The following is a 24,673-nucleotide window of genomic DNA, read 5'->3' as shown; positions in this document are numbered from 1 at the left end:
TTAAATGTTTTACCTACCAATGCTATTTTAAAAAGGAAGTATGGCCAGTTACACCATAAAATCTTGCTCAAGAGAATATTAGTTAAGATTTGTCCACTCCCCTAAAAAATTCCATAGGCTTAAGAAAATCCATAAAGATATATTTTTAGGGGCAAGCCTTGGTTGGTCTTCATAATAAGAATAATCCATGACTATGTTGATCAAATGTATCACCTTGCTCTCTAATGGAAATAGGAGCTGCTCTGAGACCTCCAACAAGAGGAAGTCTCATGGCCCTTCGTGACTAAGAATGAAACTACTTGATGCTGGAGAAAAAGAAGAAGAAAAGCCATCTGACCATTTTGTTTTGTTTTAGTCTGTGTCTTACTCACAAGCCAGTGTTTTTACTTAATTGGAGTTTCCAACTTTGGTTATTGCAATGCATTTTCTTTTTAGCTTAAAGCTGAGCTGGTTGTACTTTGAGCTTCTAATGGGTTAAATGGTAACAAAGGAAGATAGCCCTTGACCAAACATTGCTGCAGGTTCATAGGCCCTCATTGAGCTTCTGGCATAAAAAGACCCGAGAAGTCAGTGGGCAGAAGAGAGTTCCTTACGTGACAGAGGCAAGACCCACCTTGGCCAGTTATGGACTCATCTCAAGCAGAAAGGAAAAAAATCATTGTGATTGGTGGTGGCCTGGTAAGAATCATTATTCGACTTATGATTACTCTCAATAATTATTATTCAGCTCAGACAGTATTAGATTCTTGTGAATATGTTTAATATCTGCATTGAGTTAAATGTAACATTGCTTTTATTACAATTATTTCCATACGTGCATATTGCTTTCTGTATTTATCCTTCCTTTCTGTAAGAATATCTCTGGAGCTTTCAGGGTTTTTGTTGTTGTTTTATTTTGTTTTTTTTGTTTTTTGCTTTACATAAGATAGAAAAGATATGCTACCTGTCTCTCTGTGTCTAGCTTATTTTACCCAACATGTTACTCTCTAGATCCACTTATTTCCCCATCAACAACATGTTTTTATTCTTTTTTTATGGATAAAAGAAAACCATATATATGTATATACACATACACACACACACACACACACACACACACACACACACACACACACACACACACACACACACACACACACACACACACACAGATTTTCTTAGCCATTTACCTGCTGGTGGCAACCTGCACTGACTCCACAGCTTGATTGTTGTGAAGAGTATTATGATAAACATGAGTATAACATTGTTTGTTTTATTATATTTTTTGTATTTGTGTAGTTGTTTATTTTTGTGTGTTCTGCTAAAAGTGCTTGAGTTCATGGCCTCACACTCTTGCTTAGCTCTTTTGCTCAAGGCTGGCAGTCTAACCACTTGAATCACACTCCACTTCTAGATTTTGATGATTAGTAGGAGAGAAAAGTTTCTCAGATTTGTCTGTCCAAACCTGTCTTCAAACCTCAATCATCAGATTTCAGCCTCCTGTGTAGCTAGGATTACTGGTGTGAGCCACCAGCACCCAGGTCAATTTAATTTAGTTTTGATGTTTTTCTCACCAAGAAAGTTATTTTATATTTGTTAACTACAATGATATTTAGTTTTTTTCATCATTTTGGTTTACTATTTCTTCAAAAACAACAAAAATAAAGCAAATGTAGCCAAAGGAGACTCTATTACATTGTTGGTGGTAATGCAAACTTATTCAGCCACTCTGGAAAGCAGTATGGAGGTTTCTCAAAAGATTAAACATAGCACTCCCCTATGACCCAACAATCCTACTCAAAGGTATTTATCCAAATGATGACAAAGTAGGCCACACTTAAGTGACCAGCACAACCATGTTCATTGCAGAATTGTTTACCATAGACACGATATGGAATCAATTGAGATGCTCCTCAGTAGATGAACAGATCAAGGAAATGTGGTATATATATACACAATGGAATTCTATGCTTCCATCAGAAGGAATGACATTGCCCCATTTGTAAGGAAATGAAAATTGTAAAAATTATGTTAAGCAAAGTAAGCCAGACCCGAAGAAACACAGGCTACATGGTTTCCTTCATTTGTAATAACTAGACTATGTCTCTTAGCAGAGGATCACAATAGCTCAATAGCTAGGTGCATATGACCATATAAAATGAAGCTTATCAAAATGAACTCCAAGAAATGAAAACAGGAAGTTTTTAGAATGTACTGTTTGCAATTATTACTTTTTTCTTTCTTTTGCTTTCGTTTATGCCCTTTTGTCACTTAAAAAAAATTCTGTACCCTTTGGCTTATCTATAAGTTTATCTGATTTGGGAAGGGAAGGGGAATCACAGAAAGGTGGGATGAAGGTTGAATCAATGCAACACTGATATTCACAAGACAGTATGTTGGAAATGAACTTTTCAATTTGGGGAAAGAAGAGGGGAATGAAGGAGGGTAGCAGGAGAAAATGAGGGAGGGGTTAACACTTTTCAAAAAGAAATGTAGTCATTAACTTACTTATGTAACTGTAACACCTCTGTACATCACCTTTACAATATTAATTTTAAAATGCAAAAGTGTTTGTATTTCTCTCATCATTTTGCTTTATTATTTATTTTATTATTTTTATTATTTTTATTAGTTACAGTTACATGAGTAAGTTAATGAGTACATTTCCTGTTGAACATTGTTTTTCTCCTACTGTCCCTTCTCTCCCCCTCCTCCCCCATTTTCAATCCCCCACCAAGAAGTTGTAAAATTCATTTCCAACATAATGTCTTGTGACTCTCATTGTTGCATTGGGTCATCTTGTGTCCTTAGTTCAGCATTTAGTATTCCCCTTCCCCTCCTCAAATTAGATACATGTATATACAAGATTCAGGGTACCAAAATCAAATACAGTAACAATGGGGGATATACTATAGGGGGAAGAACATAGCTAGTCAGGAGGCTGAGATCTGAGGGTTGAGGATCAAAGCCAGCCTGGGCAGGAAAGTCTGTGAGACTCTTATCTCCAATAAACCACTAGAAAACCAGAAGTGGCGCTGTGGTTCAAGTGGCAGAGCACTCGCCTTGAGCTGAAGAGTGCAGGGACAGCACCCAGGCCCAGAGTTCAAGCCCCATGACCAACAAAAAAAAGAAACAAACAAACAAACAAAAGAAAATCACGTAGCACATTTAAAACAACAACAAAGAAAAAAAGATATGTGTCCATATATTGGGTTTCATTTTGCTTAGCATCATCTTATATGGTCAGATATGCATAGCTTTTGAGCTTTTCTGCTCATCTGATAAGATTATCCTAGATGTATACTAATTATTGCAAATAAGGAAAAACATGTAACCTATATTTCTTTGGGTCTGGCTTACTTCACTTAATATGATTTGGCTTACTATTTCTTAAAAAAAATAAAGCAAATTGGACTAAATATTTTGTCCCCAAATGGGCTATATTTTATAAACATTTGACTTGATAGTCATTTTAATTAAAAACAAACAACACATTTTGCCCCACTTTGGTTAATGCTTTCTAATGAGAATGAGAAAGCCAAGAAATGAGAAGCCAATGTAAAACAAATCATATTGGGTGTTTTCTATTTATTTGATTAATTGGGCATAATGCCTGTTTGGCCAACTGACTTATTTGAGTGTTCCAATGCCAGGTCTAGGATGTGGAGTAAAACATTCACTTTTCTTTCTTTTGCAAATTGTTATTATGAAGGTGATATACAGAGGGGTTGCAGTTATGTAAGGGAGGTAAAGAACACATTTCTTTTTGGACAATGTCGCCCCTTCCCTTGCTCTCTCCCAGTTTTTCCCTCCCATCTGCACCCACCACACTCACTTCTTGCCTGAGCAGATGAAGTCAAATGTCTGGGACCTTCCCACACCTAGGAAGGTGGAAGTGGGTATGGCTTCATTTCTGCACCACGATGCCAGACTTGTTCTCTCCAACCTGGCCTGTCCCCCATGAGCCCTATTTTCCCACTCAGTACAACTCTACTTTCAGAATAAAAACTTCCCAATTAGTTCAGATTTAAACATTTTATTTTCATCTTTATTCACATCATTTTCATGCTTTTAATTCATGAGCATGTCTTCACTCACTTACTGATTTACTCAACAAAATTCATTCATGGTCTAACACCATACTAGGCTACATAGAGATTGGTACACTTTATGCCACATATGTGTTTACACAATATATGCTTATATTATCTTTTTGTTCTGCCTTTGTTATTGTCTGCTATTGCCTTTTGCATTCAAAATGCTGAGGAATACTGTCACTTTCATGCTTGTCAGTGAATATGACATGGACTGTCATTGCTTCATATGGGGCAGGTCTAATGCTCTTTTATGAAAATGTCACACCGAATGAGAATTCATTCATCTTATTGAACTTCATGCCAACATTGATGCAGGTAGTAGAGATAACAGGTAAAGCATTGCAAAGAGGAGAAAGGCAATGTAGAAAGAAACAAAATCTCTTCAGTAACAGGTAAGCCCTATGAGAGAAATGCAGCTGGAGGAGGCTGTAGTGTGTCTTGGCGGTTCCTGACTAGAGTGTTGTCAAGGATAGCTTTCCTGAGGAAAAGATATGTGCAGATCTTGGAACCAGATTGAACCAAGCAGGTTAGATCTTAGGGGAAAAATTATTCAGAAGGAACAATAAGAGATTACTTCAGTCCATGTGATTTTTTTTCTCGGATTCATTCATTTTGCTGCAAATGGAATAATTTCATGCTTCCAGAGATGGAATAAAATCCTATTGTGTTTGTGGCTGCATATTATATACCCTTATTTATAACATATCCATTATATATAATATGATATAATGTGATTCATACATAATACATATATGGACCTAAATCTATGTACAATGATCATATATGTATATATTAGACATATTATGTACATATCACATTTTTGAACATTGATTCAGCTGTTGTAGGGCATCTGGACTATTTCTGTAACTTAGCTATTATAAATAGTGCTGCAGTAAACATGGCTTTGTCATATAAATACAGATTTTTCAATCAATATGTTTATTGTTGTGGATTGTTGGAACTTTAAAACAACTAAATAAACCTTTCATAACTGTACCTGGCATCATAAAATATGTTTTATTCTCCCCGTGTTCTAGCCCTCCCAGTTTCTCGGCCCCTCACCAAGTTCCTTCTTTGTTTATGGGCAGGAACCCAGCTGTGCCTTAACCAAAAGTTTGTGGTAGATTTCAAATGGTTTACGCACCAACTTCATTTCCATTTGTGTCTGTTGTCTTTCTTAGTTGTTTTGGCAACCTAACAACTAAAGATTGCACTGACACTTTTTCCCAGTTAAGCACCTATTTCGCACAAAGTGTGAAAGAAATAAATTTACAGTCTACATTACTGATCATTTTAGGAATGCTTCCAGCTCACCTTATATAAACAACACATCAATATTTTTTGCTTTAAGCTTCATTTGAACCTCTATTACAGCAGGATAGGAATGATTATAATCTTTGTTACCGTGTTATTTTCTTAGAGGAGACATTTAATTAAGAGAAAGGTCTAATTTTATAGCCCAAGCTAGCCTAGAGCTTGTTGTGTAGACCAGCCTGACCTCAAACCTTCAACCCTTCTGCCTCAGCCACCCAAATAGTGAGATTAGAGGCATAAACCACCACACCTGGCTGAGAAGAAGGAAAGAGTCAATAAGGAACTGATACCAGCACCATTGCTGCTTTGTCTGTTTAGTAGTAGTAGTAGTAGTAGTAACAACATAAGAATTAAAACAGCCCAGATCTTTGTGCCTCTCCCCTGTACATTAGAAGCATTACCCTGAATATTCTTTATCATCATTTACTTTTAATGTGTAATTCTTCCACAGATAGCATACATACATGTTTTATGTTCTGTATGTATGAAAAAATTAGACAATACCTCACTATGAAAAAGTACAAAAAAGAAAAGTAAAACAAAAACTACCCCCAAAATTACACTACTTAATCTTTTTCTTTCTGAAATCAGATTTGAACTCAGAGCCTTGTCCCCAACTTGCTTGTCTTACAGCTAATGCTCAGCCACTCAAGGCATGACTGCAGTCTAGCTTTTTGCTGTTTCTTTTAAAGGTGGAATCTCAAGGTGGACTTTTCTACCTGTTGTTTTTTATTTTTAATTGAATTTTGACCCTTCAGATCTCAGCCTCCATAGTAGCTAGACATACAGGCATGAAACCTTTTTTTCTTTTGCCATAAACTGGATTTGAACTCAAGACCTCAAGCTTGTTCAGCTTGCTGGTTTGCTCGGCTAGTGTTCTTCCATTTGAGCCATGCCTCTACCTCACTCTTGAATTTATCTTACCCTTTTTGCAACTTGTATTCACCAGCAATGCCTGAGTAAATCAATGTATGAAAGGAGGGCAGTATACCCACACAATGTTTCATTTCATCACTAGAAATATCACATGTGCCTACAGTCCTGATTAAATAAGAAAAATTTGTTTTCATTCCCAGGTTGGAGCACTGAATGCGTGCTTCCTTGCAAAGAGGAATTTTCAAGTAGAAATATATGAAGCGAGGGAAGGTAAGCCATCAGGGAAACTCATAAGGGCTGATTCTCACTATTTGATCTCTTTCTTTAGATTTTCTGAATGAAACTTATTTCATGAAAGAAATTTTAAAAGTAAGAATTGTTAGAACATTTCAAACCCTCAATGATCTATAAATTTAGTAGTAATTCCCTATGAGTGTTTTCTTTAGAATAGTTAACAAGTCTTCTGATGTAATTCTGAAGGCAACCGTTTTTTCTAGCACAGTGACATGCTCATTCTGTTCTAAGATTTAAGGGCTGTTTATAACTCGGGATTTGCTTCCAATATTTTAGATATCCGAGTGGCACAATCAGTACGAGGGAGGAGCATTAACTTGGCCCTTTCTTACAGAGGACGACAAGCCCTGAAAGCCATTGGCCTGGAAGATCAGGTACCTAGTTCAAGCATGTTTGCAGCTGCTTATATGTATACGCAAATGCACATATATATGACAAAACCAATTTTAAATAAGAATCTTTGATGTCATGTTATAGAAATAGAAATCATTGCTTCTGCTTCATTATAGGTTGTGTCTCAAGGTGTTCCCATGAGAGGAAGAATGATTCACTCTCTGTCAGGAAAGAGATCTGTTATTCCCTATGGGACAAAGTCTCAGGTAGGTTTTCCCTGGAGATAATGGTTTGTGGATTGGTGCCACTTGCTTGTTGACTCTTTCCTTCCTCTCTGGCCTCACCTTTGACATTGCTTACCCTAATCCAGACCCAGGGACACTTATACTAATTATCAAGATACTTTATAATAAGAAATGATCAACAGAGCCCAATTCTGAGTGCCCATTACAAAGACTGAGCTACAGCTACCGCTCAAGCTATTGGGCCCTTTTTTAGCTCTCTGATTTGCTCCCGCCACCTACAAGGCCCTCGACCTCCCATCTCCTTTCCAAGAGAAAGCAACCACATTATTGTATCAAACTTAGTGTCCAGGAACAACTCTGGAGGGTTTTATAATGCTGTTGCCTTTCTCTTTTGAACCCTTTTGCCCACAGTTCGCTTATAATAGAAATTATTCAATGAACAAAGAATGTTTTTTGGTATCCCCATAATTTATAAATTGGAGACCAGCTGGGGGTAGAGAATTTATGAAAAAATTCATCATCTTTCTGCTTTTTACTTCTCTCTTTCCTAGTAGCCTATACAATTAAGAAAAAAAATGTGTATTCCCAGATAATTTTTCCTTCTGAGTTTGTTGCCTTAAGAGAAAATGAAGGTTCCCAACACCCAGCATCAAAAGGAGGATTCCAATTTGCATTATTTCTATCTAGAAATTCACACAACCCAGCGAGGCTTGTATTCTTTGAGCAGAGTACCTGTCCTTTGAGCAGAGATTAGCACTTCTCTTTTTGCTAGGTTATGGGATCTCACTCAGAAGGGCTGGGACAGAAGCTGAGGCTCTGATTTTTCATAACTTCTCAAGTTATGACTATGTTGCCAGTCTGTGGACATTTGCCTATGTATTCTGAGCCAAAGATTTTTATGGATTTTGTGATGATCTCCTATGTCTACGTTCTAGCAGCTAAAAGGGCTTTGGAATGAAAGAAGGATTAAAAGTTTCCAGTGAGCCAGGGCCTGTGGCTGACACCTGTAATCCTAGCTACTCAAGAGGCTGAGATCTGAGCCTTAGTGTTCAAAGCCAGGTGGGGCAGAAAAATCCCCATGAGACTCTTATCTCCAATAAACGACTCAGAAAAAGCCAGAAGTGACACTGGGGATCAAATGGTTAGAGGGCTAGCCTTGAGCACAAAGAAGCTCAGAGACTGCATTCAGGGACTGAGTTCAAGCCCTAGGCCAGCAAAAAAAAGTTTCTATTGAATAGCTTTTAAAAAATATGAATTTTGGCATTTCAAGAATATAGATATGCATATATGCGTGACCCTGGCTTGGGGAGTGAAAGGAAGAAAATCTTAGCTATCCTTACTGATCCACATTTTCAATTAATTGACATATGTGGCTCCGTTGGCATCCAATCAAGCTAGATGCTATAGAAAAAGACTTAAGAATCATTTGTAAGATTTACAGATGCAATCAGGTAAGCCACATGCACCATGAGTTATTGCAGGACATACTTATTGCTGATGTGCTGTTAGTGGCAGAGGGCACAGGGAGGAGTCCCACTCGGAACCCAGTGGGACTAGGTCAGTGTTGAAGTTCATCAGGAGAAGACCGCAGCTGAGTGAGGCCAAGGATCTCTGTGTGATGTGTGAGGGACAGACCAGAAATGCTGGAGAGGAGGGCTGGGAAGGTGGCTCCGTGGTAGAGCGCTTGCCTTGCATGCATGAGGCCCTGGGTTTGATTCCTCAGCACTACATAAGCAAAAAGAAAAAAGCCAGAAGTGGTGCTATGGCTCAAGTGGTAGAGTGCTAGCCTTGAGCTGAAGAGCTGAGGGACAGTGCCCAGGCCCAGAGTTCAGGCCCCACGACTGGACCCTCCCCCCCCCCCAAAAAAAAAAGAAATGCTGAGGAAGGCTTCAGCAAGGGAGGGCAAGCATTTAAGAAGTCTTTACAGAGAAAAGTGAGACTTGTAATATTTTATTGGAATCTCGAATCAGCAGCAAAATCATTGCAATCAAATGGAATTTATCTGGAGGAAAGTTGGCTGAGATCTTATTTCTTCATTTCTTTTTTCTTTTTTTCTTTTAGTACATTTATTCAAGTGATGCTGTTATTATAATGTATTATAACACTTAAATTTAAAGACTTAAAGGCCAAAATATGAGTTGCCACCTTCGGTTATTTAAAACTATCTTCATGAGAGTAATACTTTAGGTACAAGAGGAGATTTAGAAGTATCAAACTTTGAAAAAGCCCAAGTTAAAACGTGCTTCTCTTTGGCAGTACTGAGACTTTAACTAAGGACCTCTTGCTTACTTGGGGCTCTACCACTTCAGCCATGCCTCCAACCCAGTTTTTTGTTAGCTAGGTGAAGATGGAGTCTTGAGAACTTCTCTGACTGTACTGGCTCCAATACACAGTCCACAGATCTCAGTATAGCTAAGATTAGGAGTATGACTAAAAAAGCGTGGCTAATTTCTTTCTATTTTTTTCTGTCCACTCCCCTCATGTCTCTTGGGGATTTTATGACCAAATCTTACCAAGTAGGCGAGGCTACCCTAAAATTAGTGGTTGTCCTTTCTCAACCTTTCCAGCAGTAGCATACTAAGTGTACACTATCATGCCCAGCAGAACGTGCTTATTGTATTAAATGCATTTGGTTAGCATATATTTTCTAAAGAGCACTTAAATGATTATAAAACCAAATTTGTAGCCTTCTGCTAAATAATAAGTACCTTGTTGCTTGGTAATTTAAATTTGTATTTGTCAGTGGGGCACATGAGAAAAGTGAGAAAGGGTGAGCCAATGCAGTCATTATATTCAATTTACATTATATAAAAATTGAAGTACATAATTTGGGGGTAGGAATAAGATATGGAAAGATGGTGGAAATAATGGAAGGGGTAATGTTGATCAATATGCATTAAACTTATAACCCGACTTAAGGAATTTTAACTTCTTTGTACAGCTACTTAACAATAATTTTTTAAAAATTATATTTGTCCTTTTTACATAGTGTCAACTCTTATTTTTATCTTGCAGTATATTCTTTCCATAAGCAGAAAAAATTTAAACAAGGATCTACTGACTGGTAAGTCCATTTTTTAAATTACTAGATGGAGTAAAACCCATACATTTATCTTGTTAGATGATATGTTGGGATTTGGGTTATAAACAGCACTACTGAGGGCTGCATCAAGTAATAGAGTACTTGCTTAGAAGATTCACAGTCCTCGATTCAAATCCACGGACTGCCAAAACAATGACAAGAGTGAGACTGTTTTCATTACAAAGTCCTTTATGGAGACCAAGAAAGTATCACTGTTTCACTTTATTAGTTAACTGGGTGAAGAAGACTTGGTTCTCATGTGTGAGATCCTATTAAGTCTCAGTCACTGCTGTGCAGGATTGCCCATTCTTCAGAGCAAAACTCAGTCTAGCAGGTCGACAGATATGGAGAGACAAGTTCAAAGCGCACAACTGGATTTGCATTTCAGAAAGATAGAGAAGCAGCCAACTGGAGACTGGAGAAGGAGACCATTTTAAGGGTTCAGGTATAGTCTGAGTTCTGAAGAAAGTTCTAATAATGTGGTTAGAGGGCAGAATATAGACTCTTGATATATATAGTAGACCAAATAGGTGGGGGGGGGGTAGGGGAAGTTAAGAAAGAGGAAGTTGTAAAATATAGGCTAGATGTTAATAATTAGATTTTTTTTAAAAAGTCCACCCATTAGTGAGAATTCACTGGGCTTGAAATCATATTTGTAGAATGGGAAAGCCACCCAACCTCATCCCTTGGTAGCCTTTATTCTATCACATTCAGCCCTAGTTCATGATAGATTCTTTTCTTGAGCAATTGTGCTAAATAGTTTCATCCATAGCAAAGCATGATCCTCAAGTATTCCTTTTATATTAATTAATTAATTAATTAATTAATTAATTAATTCAGCTAGCCAGTTCTGGGGCTTGAACTCAGGACCTACGCACTGTCCATGAGCTTCTTTTGCTCAAGGCTATCACTCTACCACTTGAGCTGCAACGCCACTTCTGGCTTTTTCTGTTTATGTGGTACTGAGGAATGGAACGCAGGGCTTCATACATACCAGGCATTCTACCACTAAGCCACATTCCCAGTTTTTTTTTAGTGGTATTCATGCTTGAATTCGGCCTTTCATTCTTGCTTGGCTTGCTTGCTTGGCTGGCATTCTACCACCTGAGCAACGACTCCAGCTTGACCTTTTTCTGGTTCTTTTGGAGATGGTGTCTTAAGAACTTTTTTTGCCCAGACTAGCTTCAAACCTCAATACTTGGAACCTCAACTCTCTCTTGGGAGGAGTATGATGGGGACGACACTCCAGCTGGTTTACCAAGTGTTTAGGAGATTGGGCTTGGAGTACTTAATTCCATCTCTTTAGCTGTAGTCGGAAGACTGTCTTTTGAGTAGGCGATGAGGGAGAGAGGGTCAGTTTTCTGGATATTAAGAAAACAGATAAACAACCTCTTTCTTTTTTACTTCTTCTTTCTTTTTTTTTTCTTTTTCCCAGTTTTGGGCTTTGAACTCAAGGCCTCAAAACTTGCTTGGCCTGCTTGCTTTGCAGGCAAAATATGGAACTCTTTACCTAAACTTTGACATTTAAATTCTTTGTGAGTCATCAAATATGTGACTCCTCCATTGCACATATTTAATCAATATACATACTCACCTCTCTAAAGTTTCTCCCCCCTGAGAACAGTATAACCATATATTACCCCTATATCAGCTTCTCAGCAGAAACCATGAGGCTTGGTGGTTCACTATTTTATGCCATTTTAGTAACTGTTAAAAAGAACAGGACAAAGCTAGGCACTGATGGCTCACATCTATAATCCTAGCTACTCAGGAGGCTGAGATCTGAGGATCACAGTTCAAAGCCAGTCCAGACAGGAAAGTGTGAAAGACTCTTATCTCTAAAACTACCTCCAAAAAAGCTGCAAGTAAAGCTGTAGCTCACGTGGTAGAGTGCTAGCCTTGAGCACAAAAGCTCAAAGATTGTGCCCAGGCAGAGATTTCAAGCCCAAGGAGAGGCAAAAAATAAATAAATAAAAAAAAAATAACTGGACCGGACAGAAACTACTCCTCCTCCTCCTCCTCCTCCTCCTCCTCCTCCTCCTCCTCCTCCTCCTCCTCCTCCTCCTCCTCCTCCTCCTCCTCCTCCTCCTCCTCCTCCTCCTCCTCCCTCCTCCCCTCCCCCTCCTCCCCCTCCTCCCCCTCCTCCCCCTCCTCCTCCCTCTTGGGTCCTGTCATGGGCCTGAACTCTGGGCCTGGGCACTGTCCCTCAGCTCTTCAGCTGAAGGCTAGCGCTCTACCACTTGAGCCACAGCATCACTTCTGGCTTTTTTTTCTGCTTATGTGGTGCTGAGGAATCAAACCCAGGGCCTCATGCATGCAAGGCAAGTACTCTACCACTGAGCCACCCTACCAGCCCCCCCCTTTTTTTTTTTACTTCTTAGGACCTTTATATTCACCTCTATAGTATACCTCCAAGTAGCCATTGTCCAAGCTAGGACCAGAAGGGCCAGTCACATGTCATTTTTAACTTTCTATTAACCATACTTTCAGATTAAGCAAATCTGGGGTAAATTCATTAAGATAAATGAGCATATTATGTACAAAATATTTTCTTGTCAATGTATAATCAATTCAAGACACTTTTCCTTAGCTATTTCCTGAGTTATTTTATTACTCTGTGTGTGTGTGTGTGTGTGTGTGTGTGTGTGTGTGTGTGTGTGTAATTTTTGGCTTTGCTATTGCTAGTCAGATGCTATGTCACTTAAGTCATGCTTCCAGTCAATTTTTGTTCTGGTTATGTTTGAAATCGAATTTCACTTTGTCTCTGGGAACAGTCTTGACTACAGATCCTCCCACTTATGCTTTCCATCATGGTTGAATGACAGATACATTCCATCATGTCTAGCTATTTTTTGTTGTGGTGGTAGTGAGAGCTTGTGAATATTTTTACCTGCAACTGGCCTTGGACTTCAATTCTCTGGATTTCTGCATCCCAAATAGCTAAGGTTATGGGTGTGAGCTACCAGTGCTCAGCTACTTTATATACTTTGCAAGGTGTCAAAATCCAGAGTATGCTTCAGACTACCCACGTTCAAGTTCATACCGTGGAGCTGGGGACTAGCACAGTATAGTTGAGAATCTAGAGTATTCAGTGTTTCTCCTCTGCTCTTGACAATGGCCACAGTTTTTAAGAACATTATCTAAGACCAGTGTTCTCTGGAAAACTCTCTGGATTTAATAGTATAACTTTGCATTAAAATTAAGTAGGGGTACCTGTTTTCTTTCCAAAGGTACAGACTTCTAACAGTCTCAGGACTACAAGAGTTCACAATGCAAAACATTGTATTTCCTTCTCTTCTCTTTCTCTTTCCTGCTTCCCTCCCTCCTTTCCTCCCTTCTTCCCTCCTTCCCTCCCTCCTTCCTTCTCTTCCTTCCCTCCTTCCTTCCTTCCTTCCTTTTTTTCTTTCCTTCCTTCCTTCCTTCCTTCCTTCCTTCCTTCCTTCCTTCCTTCCTTCCTTCCTTCCTTCCTTTCTTCCTTCCTTTCTTTCTTTCTTTCTTTCTTTCTTTCTTTCTTTCTTTCTTTCTTTCTTTCTTTCTTTCTTTCTTTCTTTCTTTCATCTGTCTGTCTTTCTTTCTTTCACCTCTTCATTACTTTGGACAGATATTGTGGCTTCAACTCAGGGCCTCAAGTTCATGTTTGTCTTTTTCACTCATGACTGGCCCTCTGCTATTCAAGCCACATAGTGCTGAAACATGGAGGATCAAGGTTCAAAGACATCCCAGGCAGAAAAGTTTACTAGTCTCCATCTCCACACTAACCAGTGATAAAGCAGGTTTGGAGAGTGAGTCAATTAACAGATAACAAATTAGGTAAATCAAAGGTCCCAGTAAAGCAGGAGAGAGGGGAAGAAAGGAAGGAGGTAGAAAAGACAAAGAACAAAGAAATCTCATCATGCCTAGTGGGGCACACCTGCAATCCTAGCAGGCTAAGAAGATTGATTTCAAGGCCAGCAACATGTGCTACAGACCAAAATCCTGTCCTGCTCCCCCAAAAAACCACACAAAGAATAAATTAATTGATAAACATTTCTATCCTACTGGGCCAGGTAAATGATCTTTTGTTCAAACTGATTAAATAAGAATTGAAATTTATCTATTCGCCTTCTGTTTCCTCTTGCAGCCGTTGAGAAATACCCCAACGCAAAGGTGCACTTTGGCCACCGGCTGGTGAAATGCAGTCCGGAGGAAGGAACGGTCACAGTTCTAGGGTAATCTGGGTCAAGCTTTTGGCTCAGAGGGAAGGCTTGGAATGAAGCGCTCTATTTGTAAACTTTGTTCTTTGGCTCTTTTGAAAGAGTCAAATGATTCAGTAAACAAAAATTCTCATAGTCCCTAGATTCAAGAAACAAAAATTAGGAATTGTCCCAGATGCCTTCTGAATATCCAGGCCCCAACCATGATTCTAAATGTTCACATTCTGGCAACTATGTTCTATTCAAACTCTCTCCTCCTTGAACCTGGTGGCTGTCATTGACCAGCATTTCCTGTCCTCTTTCCGGGTCCAATTTCTCTGCCTCTCTTTGGCCAATTCAATTTCCCCGGAAATTCCAAGTCACAGAGCCCACTCTTGGAATATGTCATGGATCCCTGGTTCAGAGTTCCATAACCATCTGAAAATTCATATCTCTTAAATAAACACTGCTAGTTCCTGCTTCTCTCTTCCTTAGCACTCCTTATCGAAGTCCTAATCAACAAATCACTATTTCCCAATAGCAGGTACTGGTTATACCAATTCAAATATGTCAAAGTCTTTCATCATCTTTATCTACCCAAACATGCCTCATTCTTGATTTTGCTGGTACTATTGCCTATGTCATTAGACTTCTTCATGGTATGTCTTTTCTCCTATAAAACTATAACTCTTTAAAGATGTCTTCCTCCCTCCTGCTGGCTTTAGATTCTGTCTTCCTTCTTCCTATAGTACAATACTATCTGGCTTTCCCCCTAAACAGATGACCCATCTGTTTCCACTCCTGGAGCCCCTAGTCCCTGCATTCTGTTTCCACTTCAAACTGCCAAGTACATTTTTTTACGTTGCGACTTTTCCTATATTATCCTTCTAAAGGAGAATATTATTATCTACCTTTTGCTAGAAGAATATATTTAGAACTTTGTTCTTTATATCCCAAATTCTCTTCTCCTTCATACCCACTACCCATTGTGTAATTAGCCCATTATATCTATTGGTTTCTCATGCATGAATTGAACCAGCCTCAGTTCAAATCTATTCAAAAACAGACTTTTCACTTTTTAGGAAATAATGATTCCCTAAGAATATAATATAACAACAATATGCCTGCATTACATTGTACTAGATATAGAAATACTCTAATGATGGTTTAAAACATGTGAAGATATGGGTGAATTATGTGCAGTACCTAAGGGATTTGAATATCTGCAGAATTTGATATTCTGGAGCCCAGCATCAGAAATCACCTTAGGCTTACCTTCAATAAGTTTGCTCAAGCCAAACTTATTACACCTAGAAAATGTTGGTCACATCCCAGCGGTTGTTTGAACATTCATTTGCACAGCTGTAACTGAAGAATTCACAATTAACTCTCATGGGACACTCTGTCCTTGTCTGAATGTTCTCTTCCTTTATTCAGGAAGCTCAAGTCTTTGTCACAGTTCTGTGTCATGTGTCTTTGCCGTCTGTATACTTGTATATTATTCTCTTTCTTACATGAAAAACCTTGACAAAGAGACAAGAATTTTTGTCTTTATTTTAAATCATTGACTCAGCGCTCTCAATGTGACACAGGAATTTGAGTTGCCTGAGTCACCCCCACTCAACCATGACTTTTCATGCCCAAGTAGAAACAGAGCATTGAGAGCATTGTTTTCACTAGGTGTTGCTTTGGGGTGGCTCATTGTATTTTTCAGACCTGACAACGTTCCCAAAGATGTCACTTGTGACCTCATTGTAGGATGTGATGGCGCCTATTCAACCGTCAGAAGTCACTTCATGAGGAAGCCTCGCTTTGATTACAGTCAGCAGTACATTCCTCATGGATACATGGAGTTGACTATTCCACCTAAGTGTGGGGAAGTAAGTGCTTTCCCTTTGAAGCTTCTTTACCCTGGGTTTCAGACATGGAGGCCTGTGCAGTTGTTCCCCACGACACTCAGCTTTCATTCTGCTGCTGAACTTTGTAATTCATAGTGAGTTAGGTGTGCAGACACCTCTTTCACATTATTGTTATATTATTCTTGCCTTTTCACTGGTTTGCTTTCAGTCACCCTACTGGAAACACACAGGGGATTTATATTACATAATATTGCCATTGGTCTATGTTCTTTATGGAAGAAAAACAATAGGTTGGGAATCAGTTGTCCAGTAGGCAATTGATCCAGAATCTTTTTCAGTTTGATTTTTGGTTTTTGAGACAGGGTCTCATTGTGTAGCCTATGTTGTCCCTAGACAATTGACACTTTGTCATTAAGCCACTCATGATCTTCTTACCCAACATCTGTTGTTAAAGAGCAGTACAGTCCGGTGTTTATTTACACAGGCTCATCTTGTTGCTTCAACTTGTTGTAAGATCTTGGAGGCAAGGAGTTATGCATGTATACTGTTATGTCCCTTTGGGGCCCTTAGCAAAAACAAAAACAAAAACCCTACATGGGCATAGAGCTTTCTTCTAAGATATATAACACAATAACTATGATTTAGCATGAAAATGCTAGGTAGAAGCCATGCTGTTCTTTTAGTATTCTACTTACTACTTAAGCCTAAGACTTAAGTCTAATTTATTCAGATCAGGCAACAAAATTATGATTACATACACTCACATTTTTTTCTTTTTTGCTATATTGAAGCTTGAACTCAGGGACTCAACATTGTTAGTTGCTCTACCACTTAAGCCACACCTCTACCTCTGCTTTTTGATGGTTATTTTGAAAGTAGAATTTAGCAAACTATTCTGCTCAAGTTGACCTTGATCATGACATTGTACATATAGCTAAGCATCTTAGTAGCTAGGATTACAGGTATGAGTCACTAGCACTTGGCTTAAATGTATAAATTCTGATACATGTATATATATATGTATATATATTTATATAAGTATGTGTTTGTGGATGTATGTGTGAAAATACAGAGGAAAAATAAAGTCTTCTTGCAGTATCTTCTCAAGAACTGAGAACCTAATCTGCTGCATTTCTGAGAATACTTGATTTCTCTAGGAAAGAAGAGCCATCAATGTCCCTAGGTTTTTAATGTGTCTTTTGAAGACCTGAAATCAAAAACACACCTATGGTTGAGTTTATAAAGACAGAACTCAATGTATGTATTTGTCTGGTTTTAGTTCTGGATCTTGAACTCAGGGCCTTGGGGCTGTCCTTGAACTTCTTTTGCTCAAAGCTAGAGTTGTATCAGTCCACTCACAGTTCTATTTCTGGCTTCTTTTTTGGTAGTTTAATAGAGATATGAGACTCATAGACTTTCCTGCCTGGATTGGCTTCAAACTGAGATCCTCATATCTCAGCCTTCTGAGTAGCTAGGATTATAGGTGTGAACTGGCACCCAACTAGAACTCAAATGTACTTTTAAAGACAATTTCAATTTCATGAAGCAATGCATAAGCATATTACCACACATAGGGTATTTGTTTACATTACTGAGACCAATAAAAAGCAGCGATATGTGTTGGATTAATGCACTAATCAAACGTATTTTTTCCTACAGTATGCTATGGAACCTAATTATCTGCATATATGGCCTAGAAATACCTTTATGATGATTGCGCTACCTAACATGGTAATATAGATTTTCTTATCAACTAACTGTGAATCTATACTGAATGTCTTTCATGAGTTTTTCTAAACTATTAAAATTGTAATTATAAAGGTGATGTATGAAGTGGTTACAGTTTCATAAGTCAGGTAATGAGTATATTTTTTTTGGGGGGGGAGGGGCACCCGGTAGTGGGGCCTGAACTCTGAGCCTGGGCGCTGTCCCTCAGCTCTTCAGCTCAAGGCTAGCGCTCTACCACTTGAGCCACAGTGCCACTTCCGGCTTTTTTTTCTTTTGCTTATGTGGTGCTGAGGAATCGAACCCAGGGCCTCAGGCATGCAAGGCAAGCGCTCTACCACTGAGCCCCACCTTCCCAGCCCCGGTAATGAGTATATTTCTTTTTGGACAATGTGACCTATCTTTCCCTCTCTCCCAGTTTTTCCCTCCTATCCCCACCCACAAGTGGCATAGTTCATTTTCAACATAATGTGAGTAGCAATGCTGCTACAGCAATGCTGTTCACCCTTTATGAGTTTTTGTTTTATATACCCAATTGATACCTTCATTGTTTAATCTATTTAGTGATTCTATTTTTGTGTCTTTGGATTAGTGAGAAGAAAATTAGTCCAATTATTTGCTTCCGTAATTGGAAATTCAACCATTTACTTCAGATTTAACTTACTTGGGTAACTAATGGGAGTTTATGGATGGAGGTGCCTGTCATTTCAATCAAAATGAGTCTAAAGGGAATATCTCCCCAATAAAGCCACAGAGATGTAAACTTCATATGTAAGGAAGTATCTCTACTTCTTTAAGGTCTGTAGAACACTGGAATATATATTACACAGAAAAAGGCATAGTTTTTCTTTACTCAAACCCCAACAGTTGTTTGTTTGTTTGTTTTCCTATATAGCTATAGCCACCTGTTCTTTGTTTAGTCTTCTTGTTGCTACTTGTCTTGCAATCCTATTGATGCTGTTTTAAAAGGAAGAAAAATAAACCAACCAACCTATTAGCCACCTAACTAGAGCAATGTTTGTTTGTAAAAATGAAGAGTTCCTAGGGCAGGAGTTCTGAGAAGCAAGGGGGCAGGGAGTATCCCTGGAATACTCCAGAGCTTTTCTTTAGGGGAAAGAGGACAAAACCACAGTGCCTTTCCTGTCTACTTGAATATTCTCCCCGGGGACTCAGATCCAAGCAAGAAGCCAAGTGAATTGGGGGTTCTCTCATAGTGCTAGCGACACTGGCCTGTTTTCTCTCTCACCCTGTTCTTCTCACAGGAAAAATCATTTACGTGCACTTTGTTCATGCCCTTCGATGAGTTTGAAAAACTTCTAACCAGCAATGATGTGCTAGATTTCTTCCAGAAATACTTTCCAGATTCCATTCCTCTAATTGGAGAGTAAGTTTCAAGATGCACCTTGCCACCTTTAATTTTATTGATTTGAGTTATTACAAGTTCAAGCAATAGCTATGCAACTTATGCTTCCGTTTGGGTTAAACATAATATAGTCACCCAACACCCTAGCCAGGAACCTACCAAAGGCTAAGTGGATAGTTGCTCTGTAGTGAGCAAAGATTCTGAGACACTCAAGCCATGGGCAGTTTCCCCTGAATACAAAAGCCAATGATATCTCCTGGTTCTGTGTCCTTATGCCAGGAGTTATACAGCTCTCTGTGGCATAGCAGATACATCAGGCAGCCTCAAGCCTCATACTCATCCCTTACTAACCACATCAGCTGTAATCCTGAGCTCTTCATGATAAAATACTGATAAATGATAGTATCTACTTCAGAGAGTTTCTGTGAGGAAGAGTGAGATAATGCCTCTAAATCATTCATCCAGGAAAGGACCCACACTGTTTAAGTTGTGTGAAGCTCATGTCTAATCATATTCAATATCTGGCTTGTGACCTGCTATATGTCTAGCCCATGTCCACATCACTCTCCTTGTGTACCTTGCCTTGAATTCTCTTGTGCTGAGGCTCTGCTTCTACTGACTCTGTACACCCCTCATCCAGAGATCTAGCTCACCTATTCCAATGCTGTCTTTTTCCAAAGCACAGGGCTGGAGGTAAAGTCTTGTCTATTCAGGCTTGCTATAACAAATAGTACTATAGACTAGGTGGCTTATAAGTGAAAGAAACTCATTTCTCAGTTTCTGAGGCTGAGAAGTCTATGATGCAGACACCAGCAGGTTCGGTGTCCTGTGTGTCTGACTCACAGGAGCTTCCTCTTTCTTGTGAACTCAGATGGTGGAAGGCATGAGGGATCTTCCCGTAGTTCCTTTTATAGAGGTCCAATCTCATGACCTATTCAACTCCCAGGTTTTCACCTCTAAATACCATTACCTTGAGAATTAATATTCCAACATATACATTTTAGGGGTGCATAAGCACCCAAGCTTCTAGCAGAGCAAGATGTTTTGTTCTGTTCCGTGACAGGGTCACTGTAGAGTCCACACTAGTCACAAACACCTGATCCTCCTGTCTGTAGCTCACAGTGCTGAAACGGAACGTGTGCACCACCACTCCTGGTTTAGAGGAAGACCATTATAGTTTTTTTTAGATTTGTAATGGCATCTATTATTGTACAAGAGGGATTTCACTGTGATATTTCTCTCTCTATATATACAAAGTAGTCCCTAAAATTCACTCCTTGGTCATTCTTCCTCACCCCTTAAAACAATTTCAACAACTTCTGGGGTCTGGGAAGTTGGCTTAGTGGTAAGTGTGCCTCGCATGCATGAGGCCCTGGATTCAATTCCCCAGCACCATGTATGCAGAAAAAAGCCGAAAGTGGCATTGTGGTTCAAGTAGTAGGGCCCTAGCCTTGAGCTGAAGAGCTGAGGGATGGTACCGGGCCCAGAGTTCAGCCCCCACAACCAACAAAACAACAACAACAACAATTTCAACAATTTCTATTTAAGTACGGACACAAATTACTTCAACCATATTCAACTTCATTCATCCTTTCTTTTGTTTCTCTCTCCACCTGTTGATATTTACTCTTCAACAACGCTTGATTTACTTTCTTTTTGTCATTCTATTTGTCATTATTTTCTGGTGTATAATAATTTTAAAAAGAGATTTTTCCTATGATTCTTCCCATGTGCCTATATTATACTTTAATCAGATTGACTTCCTCAGTTGATCTCTTTTCTACTTTTTCCATTTGCATAAATACTATACATTTAATATCATTCACTCTCTGTATTTCTCTTTTCCTCTCTTTTCTTCCCTTCACCACCAAGTAGTCCTAGAATTATAATCATGGTCTCACTCTCTCTATATATTATATTGTATTTGTGTATATATGTGAGTGTATTTATATATTCCACAAATGAGTGAAAACATGGAACGTTTGTCTTTTTGAGCTTAGCTTATCTCACTCAACATCGTGACCTCCAAAAATGCAAGATTTTGACTCTACTTCTATCCCATACTTACTTGAGTCTCACCTTTAAAATGATGTCCGAATATCTGCCTTTTAGGGTAGTTATGCAAATAAAACAAGTTAATTATATAGAAAGAAAATCACATTGTTGACCCGTAGCAATTTTTTTAAATTACTAGCTTGCATCCTTTTCTGAAAAACTATCCAGTTTATACTGATCTTTCCTTATCCACCCATCAAGAGAAATCTGCAACCTAAATTTAGCTTTTATGTATTTTAAAAATGGCCCCATGGCCACTCACGATACTTAAGATTCTTGAGGGTGTGTATTGTTGCATAAAACTCTAGTAGGCTTTTGTTTGTTTTTATTATATTCACCACATTGAATGATAGAGCTCATGAATTTATTCCTCTAGACCAACTAGAAGTGTATCTCCTTTGACCACACATAGTCCAAGCTATCCAATAGTAATTTGATTACTATTGTCCATCTCCAAATACATAAGTGTACCTATTAATTAAGCTTTGGTTTGTTGTAGCCTAATCAAATGCACAATAGTATCTGTTCAATATTTGTTTAGAAGCCTACAATGCATCCATATATTTGAATATTCCATAACAATATTTTCGTGACAAGACATAAATATTTCACCTTATTCAAATGCTGCCGAATTTGTCTTTGGGGGATGTGATTGACATTTTCCCGAAACTAAGAAAGTAATTAAATCAGTAGAAGTTTAGCACTATAACTACAAGAGTTTTCCCGGTGTTTATTCCTGGTGTTGCTGCACATTGTTCAGAAAATAGTGTGGTAACAAAGCCAATCAATCTGAAAATGCTCACTAACATTTATAATCCAATTTAACATCTCCACATTCTGTTATTTTTCTCTGAAGACAAGCCCTGGTGCAAGATTTCTTTCTGCTGCCTGCTCAGCCCATGATATCCATAAAATGTTCTTCTTTCCACTTGAAGTCACATTGTGTGCTGATGGGAGACGCAGCTCATGCCATTGTCCCGTTTTTTGGGCAAGGAATGAATGCGGTGAGTTCTTTTCCCTTGGGAAGTTTCTAAAATATTTCCAGGTTCATCTTAGTTAACAAGGCTCAAATAAAACTTCAACCAAAACAATCCCCATATGGACTGAAGAATACTTCAAGTCAGCATTCATTCCAGTTGCTTAGCCAACTATAGCAGGTTGTGGAAACTTGATCCAATAATGCAATGTTGAAAAATGCATAAAGCATAATATCATATGCTGTTTAGTCAGAAAAGTAATTAAAGCTTGAAATTCAAAAAGCTGGTTTTAGCAGTTCAGGACTTTAATTTGAAAATAAAACTTTTCTAGAAAGTACGCATAAATTTATACAGCAAGCTTCAAAGAAAAAAAAGATTTCTAAATTATCCATTTCTTTTCCACTTGGTATTTCTAAAATAAAGGGAAATATAAAACTGTGAAACACATTAGATGTTGAGTATTACCACCTTCATGGAAATTTTACTATCTGGGCTAGAAAGAAGTTTCAGAAAGAAAAATAGTACTCAAATACTAAGTTTAAGAAATGTTAAAATTGTCTAATCATTATAATATTTATATTATATTATAATAATATAATATTTTAATAATTACAATGCATAATTATTTCAGAAATTAGAATATTTTTGCAAGAAAACTAACAGGAATATATTCAGTCAGATTTTCCACAAAGCAGCAATGAGTATTTTGTTTTACAAAGCATGAGAAGGAAGACATAAAATCAAGCAAGGTGTCTCCCTACTACTTTCAAAGCAAAGATCAGGAAAACTGGAAGTCTGAGGCCAGCAACAAGGTTCTATCTGAACAACCACATAAAACCAAAAGGACTGGGGTGTGCCTTGAGTAACCAAGCACATCCTCTGCCAATGCAAAGCCATGATTTCAATCAAAATAGAAGACATCATTGTAACCTAGTGGGAAAGAGCCCAAGATTGGCATTAAAATGCCATGACTCCAGCATTCACCACAGAATGGTCTTCACACCTTACTTATCTTTCATTTGACATATGGAAAATGAGATTTTAATAAGGCATATCTCAAATTTTGGGGAAGAATAAATGAATAAAACATCTGCTATTTCTTATTTCTAAAAAAATCTACATACTACTGTTCATTAGATAAATACATTTACTTGTTTCAGATGTAATCTTTATAATCAATATAGAATATTGATTATATGTTCCTATTGTCTCTAAAACTATACGTTGAGTTACTGGAAAAATGAAAACATAGTTTCCAATTTTCTTGCAAAGAAATTCAGTGGGAACTGCATTTAACATACATTTTGTGGAGTTCTTCATTTTTTAAAATTTGCTTTAATCTTGAATTATAGATGCCAAATAATTGTATCCTATCATTACATTGTTTTAAGTATGAACCTTTTTTCAGTTTTTTGTCTGCCGATGTTGTTAAAGTGGCCTAGAACTTGCTAAATAGCTTGGATTGGCCTCAAATTTGTGATCTTCCTGTCTCAGCCTACTAAATGCTGGTAATCATAGGTATGAACCACCAGACCCAGATAAATATAACTCTCAAAGACCTGAGTAATTTAAACAAAATTCTAAAGCTCATGGTAGAAATATGTAATTGTTTGTTTTTATTTTTAAAATATACCATTGAGCCATAATTCCATTTCTGGCTTTTTGGTGGTTTATTGGAAATAACAGTCTCACCAACTTTCCTGCCTGGGTTAGTTTCAAACTGTAATCCTCAGATCTCAGCCTCCATCAGCACACAGCTAAAATCATTATATTTTTCAGTTGGCACGCATTGTTTACTGTGAGCGAGTTTATTGTGATATTTCCATTTATGTACACAGTACGCTATGAACAAATTAACCAGTCTCACCAAATTCCGATTGCTCCCCTTCTCCAAGCCTCCCCCTTTTCTCTCGGAGTTTGGCGGGCTTTATGTTGTCTTCATAATATTGTAATGTTGTGTAATATTATAATATTCTTCACTCATTTCCCATTAATGTTTATTCTTCTTTAATCCTCACAATGACAACATGGTCAACTTGAAATTCATTGTAAACATTGCAAACATAAATTTTGCAAAAACAACACATCAAAAGTGCAGCTGATGGTCTTTTTTTTTTTTTTTTTTTTTTGTCGGCCGTGGGGCTTGAACTCTGGGCCTGGGCGCTGTCCCTCAGCTCTTCAGCTCAAGGCGAGCACTCTACACTTCCGGTTTTCTGGTGGTTTATTGGAGATAGGAGTCTCACGGTCTCTCCTGCCCGGGCTGGCTTTGAACCGCGATCCTCAGATCTCAGCCTCCTGAGTA

General features: G+C 38.3%; 1 protein-coding gene across 2 annotated transcripts in view; it reads left to right on the top strand.

Moving 5' to 3' along the window:
- The first annotated feature begins 376 nt into the window (after window positions 1-376).
- Window positions 377-24,673, top strand: part of Kmo (kynurenine 3-monooxygenase) — a 31,677-nt gene continuing 7,380 nt past the window's right edge. Inside the window, exons 1-10 of one of the 2 annotated variants that reach the window (XM_070034263.1) lie at window positions 377-678; window positions 6,467-6,536; window positions 6,837-6,934; window positions 7,070-7,159; window positions 10,154-10,202; window positions 14,341-14,428; window positions 16,107-16,272; window positions 17,911-17,982; window positions 19,239-19,360; window positions 22,251-22,398. In XM_070034263.1, coding sequence (XP_069890364.1) covers window positions 625-678; window positions 6,467-6,536; window positions 6,837-6,934; window positions 7,070-7,159; window positions 10,154-10,202; window positions 14,341-14,428; window positions 16,107-16,272; window positions 17,911-17,982; window positions 19,239-19,360; window positions 22,251-22,398 — 957 coding nt within the window. In that variant the 5' untranslated portion in view covers window positions 377-624. The remainder of the gene's footprint in view (window positions 679-6,466; window positions 6,537-6,836; window positions 6,935-7,069; window positions 7,160-10,153; window positions 10,203-14,340; window positions 14,429-16,106; window positions 16,273-17,910; window positions 17,983-19,238; window positions 19,361-22,250; window positions 22,399-24,673) is intronic. The other variant, XM_070034262.1, reaches the window with a different exon arrangement.

The sequence above is a fragment of the Dipodomys merriami genome, unplaced genomic scaffold, assembly GCF_024711535.1.
Source record: "Dipodomys merriami isolate MVZ:Mamm:240054 unplaced genomic scaffold, mDipMer1.0.p SCAF_24, whole genome shotgun sequence".
Lineage (NCBI taxonomy): Eukaryota > Metazoa > Chordata > Mammalia > Rodentia > Heteromyidae > Dipodomys > Dipodomys merriami.
Note: the sequence above shows the minus strand (reverse complement) of the source record. Positions and strands in the feature narration are given on the sequence as shown.